At 45.1% G+C, this 15,688-nt stretch overlaps 1 protein-coding gene across 3 annotated transcripts in view; it reads right to left on the reverse strand.

Moving 5' to 3' along the window:
• The window catches only part of ARL15 (ADP ribosylation factor like GTPase 15), a 378,507-nt gene that overhangs the window by 40,964 nt on the left and 321,855 nt on the right, over window positions 1–15,688 (reverse strand). Inside the window, exon 5 of one of the 3 annotated variants that reach the window (XM_066240800.1) lies at window positions 15,537–15,682. The exons of the other annotated variants lie outside the window; for them this stretch is intronic. Coding sequence (XP_066096897.1) covers window positions 15,623–15,682 — 60 coding nt within the window. The 3' untranslated portion in view covers window positions 15,537–15,622. Of the gene's footprint in view, window positions 1–15,536; window positions 15,683–15,688 lie in introns of those variants that run through there. 3 annotated transcript variants of the gene reach the window in all.

Genomic DNA, 15,688 nt, shown 5'->3' on the forward strand with positions numbered 1-15,688 from the left:
CATACATTCTCTTGACGATAATCATTACATTATTTTGTATACGTCACCACTCTTTTGTCTTGGGTGGTCCACCCATCCCTTCACCAGGTTGTTTAAACATTTAAAATATTCTTCCTGCTGGTGTTTGTAGTATTCAAGGCTTTGTTGTAGGCACACAGTATCCTCAGTTTGCTCTTTCTGTGTTTAGAGTAAACCAGGATGAGTTAGAATTACTGCATTTGTAAGGTTGCGTGAACCCTTCTCCCTTGCCACAGAATTCCCAGCATCATAAAAAGACACTGAATTTTTTAAGGTGTTTGAGATTCCTCTCAGTCAGCAGCTGTGAAGACGCCTAGACTCACACTCAAAGGATGTCTTGGTTGCAGTTTTTCAAGAAGATACCTTCCCTCAACTACCCAAATGAAGCCTATTTCCAACATCATTAACCCGATCAAGTTTAGGAGGAGCTCCTAATGTATTCATTGTCATGGTGAATAAAAAGTCAATTGTTAATATTTTTTTCCCCAAGCACCTTGCCCTTTCCTTCACTCAGAGAACTGTTTCCAAAAACGTTCCTTATGAAAGCATTACCTATTGTCCATACCAGGGGTCCCCAAACTTTTTACACAGGGGGCCAGTTCACTGTCCCTCAGACTGTTGGAGGGCCGGACTATAAAAAAACTATGAACAAATCCCTATGCACACTGCAATTACCTTATTTTAAAGTAAAAAAACAAAACAGGAACAAATACAATATTTAAAATAAAGAACAAGTAAATTTAAATCAACAAACTGACCAGTATTTCAATGGGAACTATGCTCTTCTCACTGACCACCAATGAAAGAAGTGTTCCTTCTGGAAGTGCGGTGGGGGCCGGATAAATGGCCTCGGGGGACCGCATGCGGCCCGCGGGCCATAGTTTGGGGAACCCTGGTCCATACCTTCCCACATGCTGACATTTAATGTCAATGTTAATACTGCAGTGTCCACCGTCCGACATGAGCTGCTTGCTAACGCCATGATCGCTCCTGACAAATCCACTCCTGAGTCTGGCTGCCTCCCCTCCCATGTTAAATGTTGCGTTGCTCGACGGAACGCACACATGCATTTTTTGAACTTTAGAGTGCAAATTCGATCTGTGCATGTTTGCTGGTATTATAGAAAACATCCTGTTTGAAAGTCATGAGACTAAGTTGCTCAAATATGTTTACTGTGCACAAATACCCTGTCTTCCACTGTTGTCTAAACAAAGACAATGTGAGTTTGGGAAGTGACTCTTTCCTGGCCGCAAAGGCACCCCCTGACCTTTAAGATTCTAGTTCTCTCGAAGACGTCAAGCTAAACAGCCAACCCCATTTTAATCGTTAGGGAACTCACACACTTTCTGTGAGTGCTGAGTGTTCCAGAGGAAGCTGATTTCCATTATTACTCAGTCCTCCTAGAATAAGCTTCGGCTGACCTGCAGGAGGAAGGAATTCTAACAACACAAATGATCGACAGGGAGTCAGCATGGCTTTTGGACCGAGGAAACTGTTTGGTCACCCTATTTCACTTTTGAAAAAAGAAAGTTAGCTACTATGCTGCCTGTCATTTTCAACATTCTTTACATTTGAAGTCTGTGGATTAATAACCAGAAGGGACTAAAATGAAGTTCTTTAAGACTCGAACAAAAATGCACAGAAATCTGTAATTTAGATGTGTTACCCAGAGATTCATTTAGAAGAAGAAAAAACATTTTTCTTTTTGTTTTAAAATAAAACAAAGGCTTTCACTGAAAACAAACAAACAAAAAACCAGACCAACCAGGACTATAGTTCTGCTTAATTCCTATAGGGACATAGCAAATTTGCATTTTCTTAGTTTGTTGAAAGAAAAAAAAAGCCATAACATTTTCTCTCTACCTTTGAGCAATTTCATAAAATCAAATTTTGAAAGAGGTAAAGAGCAGGACTCAAAGTGTCAAAGATGGCTGAGAAAAAGCCAGCTGCTCTGGTGGGTGTTCCTTAGGCAGGTGTGAAGAATTCTTCCTCAATATGGAATGAAGGTAACAGGAGTTCACTCAGGACGCACAGTCCAGGGCAACATTCAATGCCCACAGGTTATTTCTAAACTTCCGCAGACAACGACATTCCACATTTCACAGAGGACAATTGTGGATTTAAAAAAAAACATGCAATAACCCCTGGAACTTTCATGTCTAATGTGGAACAGAGAAAAAGGCATTTCTAAGTGATGTCAATTCTTCTAAACGTCTAATAACTCGAATGTACATGTAACAAAAAAGAAAAATAGTTTAAAAATCGCATCAGGCAGCCGGTCGTTCTCAAGATGTCTTTGTAGTTTTATTGTTCTGTAAAAACAAACTGTCTCGTTGCAAGTTGTACTAGGTCAGGCTTTTATAAGAAAAAGTGTTTATTGGATTGTTCATTAAAGCTTACCGATTAATTACCAAGTTTAGTCAATAAGGTTCCTCTGTAATGCCTGTGAGATGAATATTTTATTACTTATTTTCCTACTAATGAGTAGGTTTGACAGAGTTTTACCTTACAAAATCTCAGTGGTTTATTTCACAATACTATTTATTTGTGAAACCAAAGCCCTTGTTCTTCTTTTCTTCCTTTCCCCTTTTACTTCCGTATGATTTTTAAAAAGTACAAATACTTAAAATACAAGATCTACCATTACATCTCATTAAGCAATGGCCAACTTCACAATAAAACATGCCTATGATACTTAAAAAAAGCATTATGTATACAGAAACCCTCAGGAAACGTGCTGTTCTTAGAGAAGAACAGAACGAAACGGATAAATTTCCGTCCACATCTGAGGTCATTTTTCTCATTAAAGGAGGTTGGGTAAGTTCATGCGGGAAAACCTGACAGAATGGGCTGGTAATTAAAAATAAATGAAGCAAGGATTATTGGGCTTCAAATTGCCTTGTGAGTCAAAAAAACATTTTTCAAGTATTTTACCCAAGTAGATGAAGGTAGGCGATGTCCTGCTGGCTTGGTCAAGAAGACCAAAAACTACAAATTCCCATGACTCTGGCAGGACAAAAGTTGACCTGGGTCAATTCTGCATAACAGGAACTCATAAAATATTTGCCAGTCCCGGATCAAGGTCCACTTTATTCTGAACAAGATGATAGCATGTTTGTGATGAAGCACCCGTTGTACGTGTGCTGGCCCCTCTCTGAGTTGTCAGGGTTTCTCCCTCTCATCCTTCCCTGCCTTCCCTCAGCTCCCTCCACCCAGGGAGGGACCACGGCTCTGGTGGGGTGCTCACCTCTGACTGCCTCCAGCAGCTGCCTCTTTGTACTGAATTGTGTCTGATAGCAGAGACAGAACGGCAGAGATACCTCACACTGAGCTCGGACTCTGAGACAGCGAGCAGTCACAGCTACACACACTCAAGGTTTCCAGACATTAAAATATGAAACATTTTGACAACTTAGAGATAAACATCGGTTATGTCTTCTACTGGGCCAGGATCATCCTAGAAGTAGAAAGTAACTGATTTGAAGGGAGAAGTTTTGTACACGTATATAACGTGTATATAACGTGTGCAGAGGGACTGGCACGTGGTCCACGGTTAGAGAAGGTGGACTGTGCCAGGGAGCCCAGAAACAGGCTTGGTAATGTAGAAGTTGTGGTCATTTCCCACAAGCAATGACCAATGCAGGATTTGGAAAACACAAACTAAAATCAAGTTGTGGAAAGGATGACCAACACAAAATAACACACCGTGACTCGAGAGCAGCAGGCGGGCATCTCTCTCGGGAGGCGAGGAGAGGAATACAATGAAATAGTTATTGATAAAATTTCTGTTTGAAAAAAAACTAAGCTATGAAAGAAATATAAAATATCAACATCTATGAAGATGGTGTAGAGTCTGTTATTTTATGTATGAATTATAGATTTCATAATCTAAAGAAAGAAAAAATATAGTATATGCAGTATTTATAAATAAATACATAAAATCATTACTGAGGTTCTAACAAGATGAGGCAGCAAACAAGCTCTTCCTCCTTCCCCAGCTCTCTGAATATCTATGCTATGGTTGCAGCAGTCGGCAATGCTAGTCCAGAAAGTTCTGGCTCTGATTCTGGACACTTGGAAGGAGCTGATGGATCCTGAGGTTGGGTGGGGTCATGTGCCTGGTACTGACCCGGACACTGTGAGTGGCAGCATGAAGTAGAGGATTTAGTTCCAGCCTCCACCCTCTTCTCCCTCTGCCATGCAAACGGCAGCAGTCCAGGTGGTGGGGGCTCCCCCGGCCCAAGTTTCTCCGTGGTTACAAGGGCTCTCGAATGAGAAAGACACATTGGTTGCCTAAAGCCACTAGAATTGGGGGTGTTGGGGCTGCAGTATATCATGGTCTATTTCTAAGAAAAAAAATCTTAAGTGGGAGAAGACAGAATGACTAATTCTCTAAACAAAGATTTATTGAGAGCCTCCCTGGGTGGCTGCACTGTTTCAAGTAGCAGGGACAGTGAAGGTCCCTGCTAGCTTGGAGGTGAAAGTCTATCAGATGACTCAGTGTATGCAAGAAAATGATGTTCAGAAAAAAAATATATATAAAATACAGTTGCAGAAGGTGACAAGGGCCCTGAAGAAAATGGAAGTGTGACAAGCCATTCGAGCACTGTAGGAGCCAGGAGCAGCCGGGACGGCTTCCTCACACCCGGCGTCCAGGGACTCTTGGACGAGGGGACGTCTGAGAAGAAACCTGAGTTGCCCTGACCAAGAATCTCCCAGGGAGATTAGGTTGAGGGTATTTCTTTGAGTGTGCTTTTGTTCTATGTTAAGAGTGTAGCTTCTTCTTATCAAATCAATCAAACAAAACCGGCAGGGGGGGGGACAGTCAACGTAACTGGAACTTCGTTGGGTTGAGAAAGCAGAAGAGAAAGCAACTCAGAGAGTAAGGCCAGGCTGGAGCATGAGGCCCAGAATCAGGGGAGTTATTTGCTGTCCACGAGGCAAGAAAGCACTGGGAAGTTCTCACAAAGGGGGCGGCATGATCCGACACATGTATTTAAAGACGGTGGGCTTGTGTCTAGAATGTAGGTGCAGTAGGCAGGAAGCAGTTACGAGATCCAGGCTGAGATGGTGGCCCAGATGAGGGTGGAGGGACTGCCATCCAACACTGCATTCGGGATTTACTAGGAAGCTAACGCCAGCTGGCCTTGCTCACGTGGGCAATGAGAGGAGCCGGCACCTAGGAACAGGGTCAATGTGGGGCAGGGCGTGGGGAGAACGTGGCTTTTCCTGGGACCAGAAGCACCATAAGAGGAGCTGGGTTTGAGTGGGGGTGGGAGGAGGTTCAGACGTCTTTTGTCCATAAGGACAGGAGCCATCCATCGAACATTCCAGGGGGGAAGCCGAGGGGCATGGACTAGTTGGGAGCTCAGTGGAAAGAACTGGACATGTTCCAGCTAGAGATGGACACGTAGGAACCATCACCGTGCAGGGGTCCTCGGTGTGTCTGACACCACAGGAAAGGGGGGTCACCTAGGGTCTGACCGTGGGTGGAGAAGAGGTCCGAGGAATGAATCTCATCCCCACAGTCACAGGGGAAGAGAGCACTTCAGGATGGCACTACCGCGGACCACTGCGGAGTCACATCCTGAGATGACATTTCGATGTGGCTGGGCCAGGAAGTGAGAGAGGGGAGGAGATGGAGGCAGCAGAAGGACACTGGTATTCTCTCTGGAGTTTTCCTACAAAGGTGAGCTTGCAAAAGGTCAAGGGAGGAGCCGGCTAGGATCAGGTGGAGGGATGGAGGAGAAAGGACTTGGAAAACAACTTTACAAGGCCGTATGCAGTTGTCCTCCCTCATCTGAGGTTCCCTTTTCACGGTATCAGTAACCTGACGTCTGAAAATATTAAACGGAAAATTCCAAAAAAAATAAACAATTCATAAATTTTCAGCTGCACATCATGCTGAGTGGTGTGATGAAATTTCACACCGCCCCGTGCCCGTGCTGTCACGCCGAGGGACGTGAATCATCCCTTTGTCCAGAGTGCCTACGCTGGTAGGTACGTTCCCCACCTGTTGGTCACTCAGTAGCAGTTATCAGATGGACCGTCTCGGTATCTCAGTGCCTGTGTCCCAGTTGCCCTCATTTTCCTTAGTAATAACAGCCCCAAAGCGCAACCCGTGACGCTAGCAATTCCAATGCACCAAAGAGAAGCCAGAAAGTGCTTCCTTCAAGTGAAAGCTGAGCCCAGTACAGTAAAGATGTTTTGAGAGACAGAGACCACAGTCACATAACTTTATTACAGGATGTTATTATAATGGTTCTGCTTTATTATTAGCTATTGTTGATCATGTCTTACTGTGCCTGATTCAGACATCAGACTCCATCACTGGTGTGCACCTACAGGAAGGAGACACAGTACCCAGAGGTGAGGTCTTATCCGTGGCTTCAGGCATCCATGAGGGGTCCGGACTGTATTCCCTGCAGATAAGGGCGCACTGTAATATGTAGTATGCTTAAATTCTGACGGGAATGGCTCCCCAGATAGGAGTGAGAGCTCAGGACGCCCGGAGGAGCACCCCTTCCAATCCAGGTAGAAACCCAGGGAGCGCAGCCCAGCCCAGCCGTGGTGCAGCGGGCTCACAGGTGTGGTCGCCGGACGATGGGTGGTCTTCTGTGGGTTTCTATTCCCCAGTAAACTAGGGAGTGAGATCACCCCTTGAGAAGGGGGGTGTTTGAGCTTTGTGACAGGAGGGGAGCACATGAGCTAGTCTCTCCCAGACAAGTGACCGGGGAAAGATAGGCTTGCCAGGCAATTTAGGGATTACTTGAGCCCCATGGTCATCAATTTGAGGAGAGGCCAGCATGTCCCTGTCCAAGTGCTAAGCGCTTTGCTGTGAGGCTTCACAGGGGGAGCAGCTACTTGTGAAGATAGGTGTGGTGAAGAGCCACCCGGGTGAGTGGTGAAGGTGCAGAGAAGGAAAGGGTGCTCGAGGGTCGGAGCTCAGGGAGCTGCATGTCCAGGGATGAATCTTCTCCTGGGACGCTGGGGTTTCCAAGATGACAGACCGTGGGAAGAAGAATGAAACTAGATGCCCCAAAGCGCACGGGGATGATGTGCATGAGGAATGGTAGGTGGTAGAAAATGCATCAAGGAGCGCGGTGGGTAGAGCTGTGTGGAGGCCGATGACACAGAGCAACTGGGAGTTTTCACTGGGCGCGATAGGTTCTGGACATGACGGGAGAGCCCTGTGGCACGAGGACTGGGCAATAAAGTCACCAGGAAGGGAGTGACATGTCACGAAGGACAGAAAACAGCTGAGGTCCTTGCAGGCATCTTACGTGCCTCGGATCTCCGCGGTAAACCCCACCATGCCCAACACAGGCAAACACATGTCCCAGGGCTTGAACTAATATTTGGGTTTTAACTAAAAGGAGTTTTAAAATGTTATCGTTCCACAGACAGGCAGTCTTGATCTGAGGCTTTGGGAAGAGTCCAAAAGGGAGGGCTCAGATAGTTTGAGCAAGAGCCCAGGAATCCACATGCAAAGGAATGAGATAAGGCCCTGACCTCACCATCCCGTGAGCTCCCCGCTGCGTCCGCACCCACCTCCTGTGGCTCCTCCTTGATTTCTGGGTTGATGACTGGTATTCCCTTCTGGACTTGTTCCTTTTCTCATTCCCCTACTAGGAAGTCATCAGCCCAAGTACAGGTTCCTCTGCTCATCAGTGTCCCCCCGAAAGCTTAGCAGAGGGTCTGGCAAATATAAGCAGCTCAGAGATGAGTGCGTGAATACAATGGAGGAGAAGAGCCTGGGTAGAAGCAGCCCGCTAGGTGACACTGCCGCCCGGGCAGGGCCCAGGTGGTGAGTCCGTCTGTGGACACTTGCTCGGATGTCACCGCAGCTTGCAGAGGAAGAGCTGGGACCGAACACTGGCTGTTCACACCTGGGCACCGGCTGAGAGAGGCTGCAGGCTCCTGGGTCCAGGGCTCGCCCACACTCGTCCGAAAACAGGCTTGGGAGTGGCCGAGGACCCCCCTCACAGTCCTGCCTGCTGCACGTGCCAGTTGGAGGGAGCCCTCAGAGCCCCACTGTGCCCGGTGTGCCTGCGCCTGTTCTCCACCTGCTGAGCAAGCAACCCCTTCACTGTGCCCAGCCCATGCGTCCCTTCCCTGTAGCCATGAACACATTTCCTGTTCATTGAGTGTGATCACACGTATGTACACATCAACCAGGTGACCTTACAGATTGCAAACTCCCCAAACCCAGCCTTGTCATCTCCTTCCCATAATATTTGGATGGTTAACTCTATTTAGGTCAAGCCTGAAGATTTAACCTCCAAACAAATTATTTCATTTCCCTTTGCTTCAATGCCTCCACCCACCTCCAGCTTGGGCATTCCTGGCACACCGCGGGGCATTAAACAGAGACCGACGAATACAGGGGAAAGTGAACGTCAGAGTAAAAAGGTCCATCTTCCCTACGGCCTGAACACCATATGTTAGAGAGAACAGCAGTGGAATTCCGAGGCCCTGAAAAATGAGTTGAGCAAACAAAAAGGTTTATATAATGTCAAATTCCCGACTGTAGAAATATATAAATATGTATTTAAACTTGAAATATATGGCCGTTACTATTAAATGTAAAGTCAAATAAATCGATGTGAAAGTAAAACGTAGTCTCTTCCCCTCCTGCTAAGCTGTAAACACAGAAGCTCAGAGCCGGGAAGGCCCTGGCAGGCCAGCCCCCCGGGTCTGTAGCTGAAAGAATGAGGCAGAGAAGGGTTATCTGGTGACTCAGCAGGACGGGAGGAAGCAGCGAGTGTGGAAGCAGGCAGAGCACAGGCTTTGGAGGCAGACTCGCCTGCCTTTGACTCGGACCTTCCCCCACCCCAGTGTGACGTTGGGGAAGGTCATTCTTTTGAAGCTGGGTGCCCTCCCTCCTGTCTGAAGCAGAGAACGGGCCAGCTGTGTAACATTGAGTAGGCATGGTGACAATTCAATGTGACACTACATGAGGAGGGCCCAGCACAGAACTTCTGGGATGAGTTGGCCGAATTAAGGTCAGGTTGGACCATCGCTGCCCTCAAGCATCCTGGCACCCATTTAGAATGAAAAGAAAGAAGTAAAAAAATGTGAACGGAAACCAACTGAATTGAGGACAACTGCACCTCATCTTTAGAAGTGGTGCCAGGAAGACAAAGATTCCAAGAAAAGATGAAACTGGGGCGGGGGCCAGAAAGCTCAAGTGGGACAAGATCCTGAAGACGACTATTAATTAACAGCCCCTGATTCTGGAAAAGGAGGTCTGAAGTGAGGCATGGGGCACCGGGGAAAAGATGGAAAACCCACCCAGAGGACCAGCCCTGCCCGCCATCACCGGATGGCCACAGACACGAACAAGCAGACCAGAGCTCGCCGTTTGGTTTTCTATGTCTGGGAGGAAAAAGGGGAATAAAAGGGGGAGATGAGTCATAATCAAGCAAAACTAATTAATGACAGCCCAACTCCATTAGAACACTCCACGTAGGAGGCGAACTAATTCAATCATGTACGCGGGATCTCATTAGTGTGACGCTAATGAAATAAATAAGGGCTGGGCCTGGGATGAAGGACAGAGGAAGCTGACGGTCAATTGTGTTAAATCCGAGCTGGCACTAACACGGGTGCTCGTGCCTGTGGCGGAGCCCGCCATACCTTGAGCAGTAAACACGGGCCCAGCCAGAGAGAGAGAAAATAAGATCTGCAAGCAGCAGATCCGTGAAGAATGTCCAGGTTTTGTTCAGTGTCATCTCACTATAACGTCGTGGGGTGCGGGAAGAACCCTGGTTTATGTGAATCAGCTTATGGTAAAACTGGTTGTGTCGCCTGTCATTTCGCTGCCATCGCAAGAACCTACAGTGGATGCTAACAAGAAGAAATGAGGACTCATTGTAAGAGTGTGAGTGTGTGCGAGAGACTGTGTGTGAGAGAGGGTGTGTGTTGGGGGTGGAGAGAATGGGAATGGAGAGTAGAGATTCCGAGGTAAAGCCACTCCCCCTCTGTGGATTAACAACACCGTCGCTAAAGCACACGGGTTTCCCTTTTCACCAGTGGTTAGAACAGACAGAAACACCTGCTGGAGGCTGGTGGGATTTGGCAAGAGAAGGAAACACCAGGGGCTGACCTTCTTGGTGAAAAAAAAAAAGAACCAAAAACCAACCACCAAACAAACAAAAAACAAAGAAAGGCTTGCTATCTCCTCCATAAATTACAGGAAAACCCGAAGCCAGAGAGGACAAAACCCCACATCCTTTCTCTTCCAAGAAACACAACCATGAAGGCAGAGAGCAGAACCTGGCCCAGGGTATTCTGCACAGCAACAGATGGAGAGCCACGTCTGGGTCCTACACCAACTGCACAGCCCTGGCCAACCCACACTCAACCCAGTGAAGCTCGGGGCATGAGGCACAAAAGTCTAGCCCAGTGGTAGTCAACCTGGTCCCTACTGCCCACTAGTGGGTGTTCCAGCTTTCATGGTGGGCGGTAGAGGAGTAACCAAAGAATAAATAAAAAGATAGATTTAACTATAGTAAATTGTTTTATAAAGATTTATTCTGCCAAACTGAGCAAAAATCTGACATAAAGTACTTGGTAAGTAATTATTATTATATGCTTTAACTTGCTGTAACTCTGCTTCATAAATTTTATAAGTAAAGTTACTTCTCTACTTTATTTTTATTTTTTGTATTTTTCTGAAGCTGGAAACGGGGAGAGACAGTCAGACAGACTCCCACATGCGCCCGACCGGGATCCACCCGACACGCCCACCAGGGGCAACGCTCTGCCGCAACCAGAGCCACTCCAGCGCCTGGGGCAGAGGCCAAGGAGCCATCCCCAGTGCCCGGGCCATCTCCGCTCCAATGGAGCCTCTGCTGCGGGAGGGGAAGAGAGAGACAGAGAGGAAGAAGGGGGGGGCAGGGGTGGAGAAGCAAATGGGTGCTTCTCCTATGTGCCCCGGCCGGGAATCGAACCTGGGTCCCCCGCACGCCAGGCCGACGCTCTACCGCTGAGCCAACCGGCCAGGGCCTACTTCCCTACTTTATAAATCACCATTACTGTGGAACCGGTGGGTGGTTAGAAAATTTTACTACAAACAGAGATACAAAAGTGGGCGGTAGGTATAAAAAGGTTGACTACCCCTGCTCTAGACAGAGAAGGACAACAGGGACAAGTCGTCAAAACTACAGCGCAAAGAGAAATCTTGAATTGAATCATTCTTCTTAAACTTAAGTCTAGAGAAACAAAGAGCATGACAATAAGCAGGAATGACAGGAGCAAATTAAAAATAAAGAAAGAGGGAGGAGGGTGGGAAGGAAAGAAGAACCCACTTTGGAAGAAAATATAGCCAGCTCCCCCCAGCCCCCTAACTCCATGAGTACATTATACAATAGGTCTGAAGAAAATGGGAATCCAATGAGACATTAGTGATATGTTTAATGAACAAGATACAAAGGGAGACTGCAGAATTACGGAAACAGTGAAGAAAACAATGCAAACACAGAACTAATACATTAAGAAGAAGCAGAACAAGCACAGGAGAAATAATTAGGGACATACCCAACACCCTGCAAGCGTGAGACAGTGACCAGGAACCCATCAGATAAAGACGCAGAGATGAAGGCAATTCAGGCATGGAGGACAGATCACGACAGACTACGTACAGAGTCTAACATAGAACAGACACTGAGCAGCACGTCCCTTAACAAGTATCAGCGAACCTCCCCCGACCAACGTCCTAGCATTATTTATAGAAGGGGGTGTATGGTGCTTTGGCCTTCTGTAAGGGTCCCTTCCACAAGCAAACAGTACAGACACACTGATGAAATGTGGCCCTGCACACTGCTCTTCTTCATGGGACATAGATGTGAAATCAGCAAGTGACGTGATCTTATAAAACAATCAGTTTATGCTGTTGGTGCCTGTGACTAATAGATTTCCGAAGCAGCTCTAGTTTTTGCAATAGAGACGTTCTTACTTCCTAGTGGACATGTGTTTATTGAGAGAACAGTTAAGATAATTTGTTGTTATAGATCTTTCTTCATGAGCTAAGGGTCAAATACTGGTTGAAGTACTTACTGTTCGAGAAGCACAGAGGATACTGTTTAGGTCAAGTAAGCCATGATTACGCCCATTCATTATTCCCTCACATTGATCAGAAATCGATTCCTTGCAAATGGCTGGGCCGAAGGCTCTAACAGGTTGCCAGAATACACACACACACACACACACACACACACACACACACACACACACACACACATTACCTTTCACTGCCATTTTGAAGAGAACTGGCTCTTTAGTCTTAAAGTTTTCTTTAAGTGTCTCTGACTGCAAATAATATTCAAACAAAAAAGATCATTTTACAATCTTTAAGAAAATCTTGCTAAATAAAGTAAAAGCTACGTAGTGCCTGCCACACAGAAAGTGCTTCATAAACACCAGATAAATACCCTTCAATCCACAAGACCAACAATTGAAATAACTGACTTGCCCTGGACACAGCCTGGGCGAAGACTCTAAATTTCTCACTAGTCACTGCCCTGTGCTCCATTCTGCTGACAGGTGGTTATGCAACTGGAATGCTACTCAACCTACAGATGTCTACAGACAAGGTGTTTAACCCACAAGTATGCTGAAGTAGTTAGTAGAGAATAAAACACAATGTGAGTACATACAGTTAATGAAGGAAGTAAAAAAAAAAAAGAAAGCTACCTATTTAAAAATTTGCTGTGATTGAAAATGGGCCTCTTCATGAATTTATAATACAACCAGGGGACCAAAGTTTGCAGTTTGCGCTCAAGTATCAGGAGGTGCTATCTCCCCCTCCCTCAAAATGCTGACACAAAAGGCAGCCAGCATGTGATCAAACACACTGGACTCACAGTACGGCATTAATGGGCTTGCTCAAAGTCCAAGGATATGTCTCACCAAACCCTGGTTTGTTTCATAGCTCTTGCTTTTTTGGAGGGCTCGACCTAGTCCCAGGATGCTGTGCATGCATACAAAAGTTAACCTCTTCTGTTTTGAGAAAGAACACAAAAGGAACATCCATTCTGGACAGGAGACTCTAGCATATTATTAGCTCAGCGCACTGAACTTCATCAACTTGATGAAAGCTTTCTCCAAGTCTGAAATACTATGAAGAACTCTCTTTCCAAAAGACGGCCGCCTATGTGAAGAGTGAAGGAAAAAAGACGACCCTGAAGTTATGACTACAGGCTCACACGTAATAATAAAGAAGGGAAGAGCCTTAGCCAAATGCTGACATGCTCTTGGACCAGCCCGCTTGGTTCATGTGTTGTAGAGCGTGACAAGATCTGTTTCCGTGGCAAGGAGAAAAAGGTGCTGCCTCACTGTGAAAATTAATCAGTAAAATTGTAATAACCATATAACGTGACTTATCATTTGATGACTGTGCACAAAACCAACCAAACAATAAAATTATTTAGCACTCAAATCCATAGAGTGCTAAAGAAATTGAGGAATGTGCCACTTCTACTAAGCCAAATGGAGACATCTGGGAAGAGAACACAAGGGTCTCATCATGGTTGGTCTGGTGTGGGTGCAGCAAGGGTCCGGGTTTCTGGGCAATTCTCTGTTTTGGATGCTAAGCTTACACAAGTCTAAGCCCAGCATTTTGATGTTTGATTACCATCATGACAAATAATTTCTCTATTTCAAGAAGGAGAGAGGATTTCAACTCATGCCCTCTCATGACCCAATCTAGGCAACCAATTAAAATAATCCACTATCATTCTTATGTGCCCAAAAAAAGAGACCTTCCATCCCATTTTTCTTGGGTTTATAATAATTATTATTATTATTTAGCAAAGTTCAGGTCAGTGGGTAGGTCACAGGAAATCCTAAAACTTATTCCCACAGTGATTCTTGTAACATTTTCCTCCTGACTTGATTAAACACAATGTTCTAAGCATGACGAGTGCTCTAAGGTATTCTTGAATCATAATCCAAACTGCAGAGCAAAAGTAAGTGGCAATTAAAATTGCAGACAGAGGGGAACACAAAGACTAGGAAATAACAGAAATGGTTACTGATGGTGGCCGGACTGCTGACCCAGCTCAGGGGTCAGCAAGCTGGGCCTGAAGTGCAAATCCAGCAAGAGCTAAGAATGGTTTTTATACTTTCAAATGGTTGAGGGGAAAAAAAAATAATAGTTTTTTTTTTGTGACATTTGAAAATTAGATAAAATTCAAACTTCATGTCCATATACAAAGTTGAATTGGCACACAGCCACACTCCGTTCAGTTCTGTCTAGGTGTGCAACAGAGCTGAGTAGCTAGAATGTTGAGTATGGCTTGTAAAGTCTAAAATCTTTACTATTCAACTCTTGATAGGAAAAATTTGTGGCCCCTGGACCACCTCACAGCTTCTAATACCATATGTAGTGAGGGACCTAATTAGTTTGTATTATTTTCTGCGCCAGCAGGGATCAAGGATCAAGCTACCCTTCTGTTGAAAACAAAAATCGTGCACTCGGATACTGTAGCAATGCCAGTTGTTATCAGTTTCTTACATGCTTACTTTCAATGTTTGTATTTACCTTGCTTCATGCTGGTACAAACATTTTGTGGACTAGCCCCAGTTCACACACCGAATTTTAAAAAGCACTGGTCTAGAAAACCCAAGAATATCACTATACAACTTTTGAAAACCTCACTGCTTCCATACATACCTATGATACAGTGTTCACTAAAAAATATGAGTGCCATAGATAACTATGTATATACACAAGCTGGATCAAGTTTTCCCATGATCTTTTTCCCTTGAGAATTACCCTTTCAAATTATAACAACTGTTTCTCCCTTACCAACTGCCCTGATATATAAAAATTTTTACTATTCGCCTAGGCTTTGGATACAAAAAGAAAAAAAAAGTTCATTTATATGTCACACTTTGGGAAATGATCACTCAAATTTCATAAACAAAACAACCAGTGCGACTGTTTTTTCAGACCTGTTTTTTCAGACAATCCATGCTGATTTTAGAAACTGAGTGAGGGAATCTGAGCCCCTGCACAGACAAAAAGTTTCTTCTGTTTAAATTCTTAGAATGTTGAGAAGATTTCTTTTTATGCTCGCTTTCTTTTTCATAGCAAACATCCTTGATAGGTCAAAGGCCACAAAAGTACTTTTTAGCTTAGGTACAAACAGTGCTTTGGGCTTGCTTTAAAAGACACTCTTTGGTTTTCAAGACTGCATTTTAAAAAATGAAGTGACATAATCAACTCCGCGAAGCTGTTTTTATTGGTCTGCAGTGCGCAGTGATTTACTACTTTCCAATCTTAACCGTTATCTCCAGGGGAAAATGCGCATTTCATCCTACTGTGATTTTTGTTTAAGAACATGAAATGATTTCTAAACATTTTCAAACATTAAGAAAGATGAAACTCCATTACAGGACCAATGAATTTTTTATTATTAGGTGTCTGATGATCAAACTTTCAAATAAGAAGCAGTCCTGTGACTTCATCGTGTAAAGAAAAAGTCGACAAAAAGCAAGTCCAGGTGGGCTGAGCACGTGAGAAGAGTGTTCAGAGGATGGAGAGAAAGGCTGTCCCCGTTCACTACTAGGGGAACAGGCTGCTGCTCACCAAGGACGACTATTTCCGAGCAGAGGGAACAGCAGTGCTGCAGACTGAACCTTCTGCAAAGAGATGCCGCTGAGG

Source organism: Saccopteryx bilineata, chromosome 1 (assembly GCF_036850765.1).
Source record: "Saccopteryx bilineata isolate mSacBil1 chromosome 1, mSacBil1_pri_phased_curated, whole genome shotgun sequence".
Lineage (NCBI taxonomy): Eukaryota > Metazoa > Chordata > Mammalia > Chiroptera > Emballonuridae > Saccopteryx > Saccopteryx bilineata.